This window comes from Rutidosis leptorrhynchoides, chromosome 4 (genome assembly GCF_046630445.1).
Source record: "Rutidosis leptorrhynchoides isolate AG116_Rl617_1_P2 chromosome 4, CSIRO_AGI_Rlap_v1, whole genome shotgun sequence".
In the NCBI taxonomy this organism is placed as follows: Eukaryota; Viridiplantae; Streptophyta; class Magnoliopsida; order Asterales; family Asteraceae; genus Rutidosis; species Rutidosis leptorrhynchoides.
In genome coordinates this window covers 448717744-448731017 of record NC_092336.1, presented here as the reverse complement: position 1 = coordinate 448731017, position 13274 = coordinate 448717744, and the positions used below count along the sequence as shown (strand labels likewise).

The 13274-nt window shown below is 40.0% G+C and overlaps 1 protein-coding gene across 1 annotated transcript; it reads right to left on the bottom strand.

Moving 5' to 3' along the window:
* Window positions 1-782: 782 nt before the first annotated feature.
* Window positions 783-2934, bottom strand: LOC139842170 (protein HYPER-SENSITIVITY-RELATED 4-like). Its single transcript, XM_071832341.1, has 2 exons — window positions 2086-2934; window positions 783-1261 (listed from the first exon to the last, which is right to left on the bottom strand). Exons 1-2 carry the CDS (start codon window positions 2932-2934, stop codon window positions 788-790), a joined length of 1323 nt encoding a protein of 440 aa, XP_071688442.1. The 3' UTR covers window positions 783-787.
* Between the last annotated feature and the right edge of the window lie 10340 nt (window positions 2935-13274).

Sequence of the window (13274 nt, the reverse complement as noted above, 5' to 3'; positions counted from 1 at the left end):
CCGCTGTGTACTAGACGTGCTGTAGACACCCGCTGCTTAGAGTTGTTATCGCATGAACTACTTTATTTTGCATTCAAACATTAGTACTTTTGAACTATGACTTGTAACGACCGTTGTGGTCACATACACTTATTATTTGCTTCTACTTAGTGAAGCATGCTTTTGGATTGTAAAACATTCGATGTTGGTTTAGACATCACTTTATTAATGAATGCAAACTCTTTTTGAAAACGCATATAGTACTTAACCTTGTAATGATCCTGTTGTTGATGATTCGTACACGATGATTTTGTACGGGGCATCACATAAGGTTTGATTGAGAAAGATGAAGATATTTAAGATGATGGATAATGATGAAGGGACCAATGAAATTAGGATTTACAAACATGAGGGACCAATAATGTAGATATTTAAAAATGAAATTGAGGTGACTTGAAAGGTTACCTATTATAGCAGGTTAAATATATACAATAGGACAATTTAGAAAATTAAATGCATACAATATGAGATTTGAAAGTTGGACGCATACAATAAGAATTTGGTGAAAGTTTAATGCATTTTCATACATTTTTCCCATTATTTATTTGTGTTATCGTGGTTGAATATTGTCTTAAAATATCATAATTTAATAAAACTCGCGAAACTGCGGGTTAACTAGTACTTATATCAAGGTAAATAGTCAAACGTTGCAATTTGCTTAAACACATAGTACCTGATTGCAATCGTACAATGAAACCTAAACATCAATAATATTGTTAAAAATACTAGCTGATAAATATAAAACACTCTAATCGCTCTCATATTGTCCATTGCTTTCTTGTTCTTTATTCTTAATCATTTTCGCCTTCAAACTTTCCTCAATTTCAATTCTTTTCTTATTGATTTCCGATTTTGCAATTTCCTCTTCATTCTCTATCTTCTTCACCTCCAAAAACTTAACGAGAGCACCGAGAACAATATCCGGGTCATCATCCTTAAGTAGTTGCTCTGCTACTTCTGCCGGAGTAACATTAATCTTAACCACTAAATCCTCTATTTGGTTGTAAAGATCATGTTGGGTGATGCCAAGATAATTGCTGGCCAAAAGGCGAAACCCGCATGGAGTGCAATATGACATATGAATGTGAACGTCCATATGTCCAGGACGAAGAAGTGCAGGATCTAGTTTGTCTTTGTGATTTGTTGTGAATATGATGATCCTTTCATCACCACAACTTGACCATAATCCGTCAATGAAATTGAGAAAACCCGACAAAGTTACCTATATGTAAACAAATCATTAGTACTAAGGATATCAAAATATTTTGGGGGTGTATGATATCTCGAGCTACTCGAGCTCGACTCGTGAAAAACTTGATTCTTGCCGAACTGAAACGAGCTCGCGCCCGAGCATGAGCATATTTTGAAGCTCGTTTAGTAAAGAGTTACGAGCTCGAAGTTCATATCTCGAGCTAGAACAAACTCGTGAGTCTAATCGAACTTTTCATTATATACATTAATAACTACTTTTATAATATTATAATATTATATTATATAAGTACTACATAAGAATAACTAAACCTGTTATATATATAATAGTTAAAATATTAATAGTAAATCTTATGTAGATAAAATAATATACAAAAATAAATATGTATTATAATTAATAATTAATTAAAATAATACTAATACCCAAAATATCATGTAATAAATGAGTCAAACTCGAACTTTTATGTTATCAAATTAAACGAGCCAAGCTCAAGTATGAGATATTAAGCTAGCTCGAGCTCTGTAAAATTTAATTAAAAGAGCCGAGCTCGAGCATAGTTGAGCTCGAACTCTGCTCGACTTGTTTATACTCTTAAAAGTAGGTAAAATTCTTAAATAGTTTAGAGAAGAAAAGCAAAAAAGAAAGTAAATACAATTCGTTTTCATAGTTTTATGTTTTCTTAATGAAAATAAAATATGTACTTAATTTAGTGTTTCATCTCAAATCAGTATCATATCAAAAAAAAAAAAAATTTAACTTTTTTTTTTTTTAACAAATCTCGGATACAGAACCTATAGATAGCTATAAGAAAGAAAATATTCGGAAAGAGGATTTACCGTTTTCTTTTTATGAGAGTCATCATTATTAATATTTTGAGCATCCTCTGTTGCTGCCACTCGATTGTGCAACTTCGCCGAGCAATCGATGTCCTCCACCACCAGTATCGACCGATTCGCAGTTGCTAACAACAATGACCTTAGCTCAAAGTTGGACTTAACATCAGTTAATTCCAAATCATATATATCAAAATTCAAGTGATTCGCCATAGCAGCAATCAAGCTTGATTTACCTGTCCCAGGTGGACCGTACAATAAATAACCTCTCTTCCACGCCTTTCCTACTTTCCTATAATATTCCCTCCTTTCAACAAACCTATCCAAATCCTTCATCACTTTTTCCTTGATACCCGTATCCATTGCCAACGTGGCAAACTTAGCTGGATGGTCAAGATTCACGGATGTCCACGTGGACGTTCCGGATGAATACGATCTAGTATTGACCGTGAATAACTTGACGTTTTTTTGTTCACGTTTTTTTATCTCGGCGTGTTTAATTATATGAGGCAAGTAGTCGTTCAACACCATATCTTTGTGGTCTCGATGAAACGTGAGTTCCAGTGACCGGAGATCGTACCGTAAAGAATAATCTTCGTCACCGTCACCACGGTATTCTCTAGCAGGCGTCTTTTTAGAAACCATAATCCAGTAGAGTTTTACTCCATTGTAAACATCCATGAACTCCTCGTTGGTTTCCATCTCAACCGCGATGTCTTTCTGCTTAGGGATTTTGGTGACTTTTAGACGGTGGATGTCGGGAGTGATTCGAGCAGATAGGTAGAGTTGTGCGGATTTGTAGATTTCGTTATTGTTGAAGCCTTCGGACTCGTAAAAGCAGTAGACAGACATTTACAAAGTAGTCGACCGTCTATTGCCTTGTTGTTTTTGTCTACTGCCTTGTTGTTGCTGTCTGCTCCCTTGTTAGTGTCTACAAGGCATTTCCGTCTACCACCTTTATCTGTCGTCTACTACCATTTTTACAAAGTAGTCGACGGTGAGATAAAGGTAGTAGACGAATTCCCGTCTACTGGCAGGGTTAGTAGACAGCGAGAACAAAGCAGTAGACAGACATTTACAAAGTAGTTGACCGTCTACTGCCTTGTTGTTGCTGTCTACTGCCTTGTTGTTGCTGTCTACTCCCTTGTTAGTGTCTACAAGGCAGTAGACAGCAACAACAATGCAGTAGACAGCAGCAACAAGGCAGTAGACGGTCGACTACTTTGTAGATTCTGTCTACCACCTTTATCTCACCGTCGACTACTTTGTAAAAATGGTAGTAGACGACAGATAAAGGTGGTAGACGGAAATCCCGTCTACCGAATGGTGTAAAAAGACAATTTTTTTAAAAAAAGTGTATTTTGTTTGAAGTCAAAAAAAAAAGTGTATTTTGAACAAGGGAAATTGTTTAAAATACACTTTTTTGGAGGCTTCAAACAAAATACACTTTTTTTTTAAAAATTGTCTTTTTACACCATTCGGTAGACGGGATTCCGTCTACCACCTTTATCTGTCGTCTACTACCATTTTTACAAAGTAGTCAACGGTGAGATAAAGGTGGTAGACAGAATTCCCGTCTACTGGCAGGGTTAGTAGACAGCGAGAACAAAGCAGTAGACAGAAATTTACAAAGTAGTCGACCGTCTACTGCCTTGTTGTTGCTGTCTACTGCCTTGTTGTTGCTGTCTACTGCCTTGTTAGTGTCTACAAGGCAGTAGACAGCAGCAACAAGGCAGTAGACAGCAACAACAAGGCAGTAGACGGTCGACTACTTTGTAAATTCTGTCTACCACCTTTATCTCACCGTCGACTACTTTGTAAAAATGGTAGTAGACGACAGATAAAGGTGGTACTGCCTTGTTGTTGCTGTCTACTGCCTTGTTGTTGCTGTCTACTGCCTTGTAAACACTAACAAGGCAGTAGACAGCAACAACAAGGCAGTAGACAGCAACAACAAGGCAGTAGACGGTCGACTACTTTGTAAATGTCTGTATACTGCTTTGTTCGCGCTGTCTACTAACCCTGCCAGTAGACGGGAATTCGGCTACCACCTTTATCTCACCGTCGACTACTTTGTAAAAATGGTAGTAGACGACAGATAAAGGTGGTAGACGGAATCCCGTCTACCGAATGGTGTAAAAAGACAATTTTAAAAAAAAAAGTGTATTTTGTTTGAAGCCTTAAAAAAAAGTGTATTTTGATCAATTTCCCTTTGAACAATTACCCCCTCTTTAATCGATAAAAATACAGAGGAAAATCAATTTGGGCCCTTTAATCCCATCAACAAGCATCCAGCCTATTTAACTCTTCTAGCCCACGATAGCAGCCCATTTGGAGTCCAAAATATATGCAGGGCAGTCCCTTAGAATTCAGAGACTCCATACATAACCCTGCAATCAACTAGAAACCACAATTTAATAACCAATCTTTTGACAAATAAGGTTGCATATAACTATAATACTAACATTTCCCCTCAAACTGCTTATTGTAGAATAGATCAATACTTTTCACCCCTTTAAAAATTGTGGTTGTGGTGTTTTATATTCGAGTTTTTTGTTAATATTTTTTTTTAGAACGCAAATAAAAATATATTAAAACTAGCAAGACGCTAGGAAAATTACATGCAATTTAAAGGAAATTGAAGCCAAACATTCGAGTCGATATGACTTTCTTATATCTAGAAGATAAACAATCAAAAGAGTTCAAACTAATAAGATCTAAAATATGGCTTTTCTTTATCTTAGCGGAATTAAACACCACATCGTTCATGTATCTTCAAAGAATCTAAATAGCGGAATCACAATATAAATATTTGGGTTTGGAGAAGCTGAGGCGAGCCAACTTCTAAGGTCCAACCCATCTAAAAGATATGTTTAATCTGTAACAACCCAAACCAACACCCGACAAAACCTTGTGAAAATAAGAAATAAAAAAAAATTTCTGTTGCAGACCATCGGCGCGCCGTGCCATATGGCCCGCGCGCCGCGCCATATCTGGCTGTCCCCGGGACTTTTAACCGCGAAAAGATTGACTAGTTCCCGGCACTTTTAGACAAAACGCTTTTTACCATACAACCAAATATGTAAAACTAACATGTTTCAAACAAAAAATTAAAGTTTTACAAGCGGGGCCCACATCGGCCGTTTTACGAGTTTAATACAATTTACGAGTTTCGACCACCAAAAAGTTTAAGTTCCAAACTACACAATGAGCATGGCGTTTGGGATTAAACTACCCAACTATCGGTCAAACTCCAAGAGCTACTAAAGCCAAAAGCGTCCCCTAGCATCAAGCGGGATCTTTAGTCCAAAACGATGCCCTTACCCTTGTCCAAAACCGAACCTATAAAATGGTAAACAACGAGAGGGTAAGCAAAGCTTAGTGAATGCAATAATTATACGAATACATATATAATTATACCTACTTGCATACACTTACACAACCGCAAACATGCTAGCAAACAACATTAGCTTATCGTCGCAATATCAAGCTATAATTCTCCCATACCACAAGCTAACATAACAACCGCATATAAATATAACTCGAATAATATAATATGCTTACAACACAAATAACCATGGTTAACCAATAGTACAAGGGAACGGCGCTCGCGAAAACGCCATCGGTGTTCATAACATCCGTTAGGGCACTTAACACCTCGCACCACTAACCCCTAGGGTGGCACCTTAACACCTCGGCACTTCACCCCGAGTGGCATCTTAACACCTCGATGCTTCACTCATTATTTTACGGAGTGGTGTCTTAACACCTCGACACTACACTCCTAGGTGGCATCTTAACACCTCGATGCTACACCCGAGTGGCATCTTAACACCTCGATGCTACACTCTTCACGTGAAACGTGGTGTCTTAACACCTCGACACTACACCTTTCACGCTACAACAAATAGATACATTATATACATACGCATATAATCATTCCACTCACCTCAAAGTCTTGTGAAAAGATACCCGAGCTTGCGAAACCTCAAAGTAACGTACCTATCACATTATACATATTATCAAACGCAACTCAAGTCGGTCAACCAATTCTTTCACCCTTCCTAAGTCATTTTGACCCAAAGTGCAATTTCAACCCATTTGCACCCTTAACCCTACATTGGGTCAACACACACCAAAACCCTAATCATTTGTCAAGATGGGTTTAAAACACATTTAGGTCACAAGGCTAACTCGTTTTCATAATTACTAGGCCACTTAGGTCATTAAAGACCCATTTGACCCATTTCAAGGTCAACACACCCATTTGGGTCATCCATGACCAATTAACACCCATTTACATATCATTGAAGTGTTCTAGTGCTTTAACTAACTAATTAGGTTCATAAACATAAATTAACACTTTGAAAACCCTAATTAGTTACCTTTGAGTCTACATGACCCAAATTCACCCAAAACCCCCAAATTACTAGCAAGTGGGTTTTGTGTGCATCACTAACCCAAACCCTAACCCTTAATGCAATTAAAGTAAGAATCTAGGTTTTAGGACTTACCAACACAATCACTACGTAGCTAGCGACTAGATGAACGACTTTAGAACTCGCACTAAGACCCGATTCAACCTCTTTCACCCTTTGATGGAGCTTTCTCTCTCAAGGATTGCACTCTCTCTCTAGAGTTTAATTGGAGAAGATGGGGTTGTTGTGGGAGTAGTAAATGAGCTCCCCAAAACTGATCTAGGGTAATAAATTCGGCCTCCAAGTGATTTTACCAAAATACCCTCAAAATATCTAATTTAAAAAGAAAGGGGAATCTGTCGCAGGCAAGTGGCGCGGCGCGCCAGAAGGCTGCGCGGCGCGCAATATCACCAGGCCAGATTCTGACTTCTTTTTAAATGTACAACAAGAACCCCACTTCAAGTAGCTTATTTACACATGTGTACACAACAAATATTCGGGTCTTACAACTCTCCCCCACTTAGATTAGATCACGTCCTCGTGATCCGCACCAAAACTAGAAGTTAAACATTTCTACCTTGAACATTTCCGTCTCCAATGCGGAATTGCACATGTAGCAATCACCCATCCGGGTTCTCATTTCCATTCAATCAAAATTCTTACCACTCACTCGGAAGTATACCGTGGAAACACCATAATATATTTTTTTTTTTCCAAAAGCCTTATCATTTTATCATAACAACGATATCGGGTAATCAACCCGACAAAACAACCACAACTGCTTGCTCCTACGCCGAGTATCCAAACTAGTACCCTACACTCCACAATCGTCCTAAAAGTAGTACAATCCATCGACAATCATTGTCGTCACGTCTAACAATCGTGGAATATTCGGGAATCATCCCGACACTTTCCGAAAATCTCTCGTATCCCTCTATCGGGAACTTCGCCATACCGTCTCACGTTGCTAACCACCTTCGCAATTAACCCCAAAGTCCAACTTGGGACTTTTTCGAAGACCATCGAAGCTTTCCTTTCCTAAATGAGCGACACCCGTTCGCTTATCACGTCCACTAGATAGGAACTTTTCCGCATTCTCCGGCGTTGGTCATACTAAATAATCCTTCCAAGGACTCGCTATAAGATATTCGAACCTCGGTCTTTCAAATCATTTGAGTGTCAACGCTCGCTAAACATCACACTATACCACCGTTGTAAATTCGAGTTTCTCACCGGTAACCAAAATCAAAGCAATCACATCATCGGGGTCAAAAGTTACACTAGTAGGTATAAGGAGGCACCTGACGTTGTGTTATCCAACTCCGATTACTAACACCGAGTCTCCCAGACTCGACCCTTACGGGGTCTACTCCTGATGTCACACGTCACCTAACTACACGCGGTCACACAAATCTAACGAACCTTACGGCTCGACACCCATGGCTTCCTAGCAGCACCTGCTAGTCACTATCCACCTAGGCCGCATAGCTAGTCTACTTATATTCCATCTCGACACTAAGGAGGCGCTTGGAACACCAAGGCTTACACCTTTCCAACTTGGTCCTAACCATTAACCCGGTTACCTACATACATAAGGATAGTTAACCACCAAGACTCTACTCGCACACGAACGCGATTAACGGAAATGCCTCTAGAACGGCACACCGCGTACACCACCAAAATCATAAAAGAAAAGAGTGGCCGTCAAGAGCGTACAACACTCGCCACACAATCACAAAACCGCCATTGAAATTGAATCGTCAATTAATCATTAATTCGAAGATTATTCCAATAACTAAATACACACTTGCACGCATTCCGAAACGTGCAATACACACAACATCCGAAGTCTATAATGATCACTTAGAATACGCGAAGTCGTCACGTATTCTTCCAACTTCTCTAGGCAATCATTCTCTAAGAGTCAACATTAATAACCAAATTGTCACCCGCAATTTACTAAAGTCCACAATTCCGAGCACAAAGTTTGCTCAATCCCTTATATCGGGAAGAACTTAACCGATCTCGTGCCAAGATATCAATCCCCTAGCGTACCCTTACCAAGTACAATGCTAACAACCACCAAGTCTCAACCTAATGTCAACAACCCAAAAGATGAAGGCCAAGTAAAAATGAATCCTTACGGATAACACCTTCCACCTAACACCCCTCTTAGTACGCATACACGGCTAATACGCATCTACCACAAGTATTTGATCAGAACACGGCTATTGTATCACTAGTCACACAACATGGTCCTCATGACCGAACCACCGGCGTATACAACCAGTAGTTTTCAATACTAACAATAAGAAGGTTATTCAATACAAAACTCAAGGTGTACAAAAACGGCTATCGTGATATATCTGTAGTGCGCAAAAACGGCTATTGCAACACTACCAACAATATGTGTGTGAAACACGGCTACCACACTATTAATACCAATGTGTGAGTAAAACCGACTATTACTCACAACCATGTGCACAAAACGGCTATGTGCACAATTCCTACGGGCAATTAAAATCGTAAATATACAAGTAACGGTTCTTCCCGAGAGCCGCTTGCCATCCATCACAACCAAGGGTGGTAACGAAGAGTTAATCCTTCCGGATATCCCTCATCACCTATCACAAGTCAAACGCGGTCAACAGAGAGATGACCCCAAATAAACACATATATCTAATTTCCTCGTAGTACACAAAATGGCTATTTTGTAACTACTACCCAAAGTATACGACAACGAGGCATCGTACCCTTTCTCAAATCCCATTACGCTTCCTCGGTAGGAATATAAATCCTAATAAAGTCGACACAATTTCTTTGATGTAACACTACCAACTTCCCAAAGTAGAACCTCGTTCCTAAATCAAATCGTCAAGATTACAAAGTCAAACGATTTCGCCATTTACCGTCGTACACGACCATACTTGGCGTCGGTCCCTCTTCCTGAATTCTCGAGAGCTAAATTCGATAATAATAAATACTAACGTCTACCGTCACCCGATTGCGCCACTAAAGTGATGACACAATGTCAACATAACACGTATCCTTTTAGAATGAAATTACCGCTACCCGCAAGGTAGACTTTTCCAACTATCAAATCCTTTCTACCCGTTACCACTACGAAAGCATCCGGTCAACGATACACACATGCTCTCAAGGGTTTCACCCACTTCACTACAAACGCGAACACGCGCTCACAACCTAACGCCAAAGTTCGTTCTCATGGCTTAGTGGATTCATTTACCCTATCACTAAGAAATGCTTGATTGCACCAAGTCTTACGCCCTCGTCCGTCAATACAAATGTCATCATAGGGTGTTTCCATTAGGAATGTCACCCGCATCAATACCACGTATTACCACTATGCATTCGTCCCCAGGGCGCGTTTCCACGAGTCAATGACTCAGGCGCTACCTTGGTGCACTATCATCAAAACCATCAACAAATCGAATCTTCACCGAGTTCACTTGAGTCTAAATAGATCTCGAAGCAAAGTTTAAGTCCCTAATACATACACGAATCCATCGGCACAAATAAACAATAATAAGGCATATTTGTACCAAAGACGAAAATACCTGAAACATCATCGTTGGACCCTTGCTCTCCACTGATCATCAGATAGTCACGCTCTAACCTCCTAACCCGATCTACAAACGATTCGGAACATTCTGACTTGCGGTGTCCCTTCTTTTGGCAAATAAAGCACTTGATCGTGCTTAAAGGTACACTCGTACAATCCCGTGCAAAATGACCCCGTCCTCCACACCGAAAGCACGTAGGCCCATAACCTGTCTTACTCCTCTTCTTCACTATTTCAACACCTCCGGGCGTACTTCTCGCCCTTTTACTAGGAGCACCTCTTGATTCTAACTTTCTCTTACCCAAAGAGTGATCAGCAAATTTTGAAGCATGAGATTCAATCCCCATAGCTGCTCCTTCGTCACCGTCACCTTGAGGTTTAGGAAACCTCTTTTCTAACTCTTCCTTCACGACCTTAGGCACTCGGTCTCGAACCATCTCGGTCACTATTCCCTCGAACGACTCTTGGAGAACTTGCTTAACCTTGTTGGCGAAAATCAAGATATAGCGTTCAAACTCCGCCTCAATCCTTAATGTTAACTCATCCTTCCCCTCATGAATAGGCGCGTCCGTTCCGGTTCCATCTTCCGTCTTCATTCTAAAGAATGCATGTAGATTAAACAACGAAACGAAAAGGAACGACATACATATACCACACTACTCCATCTCGCTCAACAATCGTCGTACATTACTTGTTTGACACGATTTGCGCCCGTAACAATGGTAGCTAATCATTGTTACGCGAGTACGTCGCATTAACTTGCTAGTACAACGTCCATCTCGCTCGAAGCTCGCTAAACATACATAACAATTAGCGCATGATTAGTTACATAAACCTATGCACAAACCAATCCCGATCCGACCCAAAGTCCTACAAGTCCCGCATAGCGCACACACAAAAAGTCTAAGTCTAGGCGCCTATCTCAAGTCACCTAAATCCCTTAGACCATGCTCTGATACCACTTGTAACAACCCAAACCAACACCCGACAAAACCTTGTGAAAATACGAAATAAAAAAAAATTTCTGTTGCAGACCATCGGCGCGCCGCGCCATATGGCCCACGCGCCGCGCCATATCTGGCTGTCCCCGGGACTTTTAACCGCGAAAAGATTAACTAGTTCCCGGCACTTTTAGACAAAACGCTTTTTACCATATAACCAAATATGTAAAACTAACATGTTTCAAACATAAAATTAAAGTTTTACAAGCGGGGCCCACATCGGCCGTTTTACGAGTTTAATACAATTTACGAGTTTCGACCACCAAAAAGTTTAAGTTCCAAACTACACAATGAGCATGGCGTTTGGGATTAAACTACCCAACTATCGGTCAAACTCCAAGATCTACTAAAGCCAAAAGCGTCCCCTAGCATCAAGCGGGATCTTTAGTCCAAAACGATGCCCTTACCCTTGTCCAAAACCGAACCTATAAAATGGTAAACAACGAGAGGGTAAGCAAAGCTTAGTGAATGCAATAATTATACGAATACATATATAATTATACCTACTTGCATACACTTACACAACCGCAAACATGCTAGCAAACAACATTAGCTTATCGTCGCAATATCAAGCTATAATTCTCCCATACCACAAGCTAGCATAACAACCGCATATAAATATAACTCGAATAATATAATATGCTTACAACACAAATAACCATGGTTAACCAATAGTACAAGGGAACGGCGCTCGCGAAAACGCCATCGGTGTTCATAACATCCGTTAGGGCACTTAACACCTCGCACCACTAACCCCTAGGGTGGCACCTTAACACCTCGGCACTTCACCCCAAGTGGCATCTTAACACCTCGATGCTTCACTCATTATTTTACGGAGTGGTGTCTTAACACCTCGACACTACACTCCTAGGTGGCATCTTAACACCTCGATGCTACACCCGAGTGGCATCTTAACACCTCGATGCTACACTCTTCACGTGAAACGTGGTGTCTTAACACCTCGACACTACACCTTTCACGCTACAACAAATAGATACATTATATACATACGCATATAATCATTCCACTCACCTCAAAGTCTTGTGAAAAGATACCCGAGCTTGCGAAACCTCAAAGTAACGTACCTATCACATTATACATATTATCAAATGCAACTCAAGTCGGTCAACCAATTCTTTCACCCTTCCTAAGTCATTTTGACCCAAAGTGCAATTTCAACCCATTTGCACCCTTAACCCTACATTGGGTCAACACACACCAAAACCCTAATCATTCGTCAAGATGGGTTTAAAACACATTTAGGTCACAAGGCTAACTCGTTTTCATAATTACTAGGCCACTTAGGTCATTAAAGACCCATTTGACCCATTTCAAGGTCAACACACCCATTTGGGTCATCCATGCCCAATTAACACCCATTTACATATCATTGAAGTGTTCTAGTGCTTTAACTAACTAATTAGGTTCATAAACATAAATTAACACTTTGAAAACCCTAATTAGTTACCTTTGAGTCTACATGACCCAAATTCACCCAAAACCCCCAAATTACTAGCAAGTGGGTTTTGTGTGCATCACTAACCCAAACCCTAACCCTTAATGCAATTAAAGTAAGAATCTAGGTTTTAGGACTTACCAACACAATCACTACGTAGCTAGCGACTAGATGAACGACTTTAGAACTCGCACTAAGACCCGATTCAACCTCTTTCACCCTTTGATGGAGCTTTCTCTCTCAAGGATTGCACTCTCTCTCTAGAGTTTAATTGGAGAAGATGGGGTTGTTGTGGGAGTAGTAAATGAGCTCCCCAAAACTGATCTAGGGTAATAAATTCGGCCTCCAAGTGATTTTACCAAAATACCCTCAAAATATCTAATTTAAAAAGAAAGGGGAATCTGTCGTAGGCAAGTGGCGCGGCGCGCCAGAAGGCTGCGCGGCGCGCAATATCACCAGGCCAGATTCTGACTTCTTTTTAAATGTACAACAAGAACCCCACTTCAAGTAGCTTATTTACACATGTGTACACAACAAATATTCGGGTCTTACATAATCTCTGTGTGTTTTTATTCATACAAAAACATCCGTATATATAATACGTTTACAGCCTGTTTACAAGAAATCTACAGCCTAGCATATCTCCATTGTTTTGGTAACAAAATAACTAATACAATCTTTGCTAAATATAAACATATATGTGTCTAATGTGTTCGGATTCTGTTTGACCTCTA

Excerpts from the sequence above, each read along its gene's own strand:
- LOC139842170 (XM_071832341.1), bottom strand. The coding sequence starts at position 2,934 with ATGTCTGTCTACTGCTTTTACGAGTCCGAAGGCTTCAACAATAACGAA. Across the intron at positions 1,262-2,085 it reads ACTCTCATAAAAAGAAAACG|GTAACTTTGTCGGGTTTTCT; the intron begins GTAAATCCTCTT and ends GTTTACATATAG.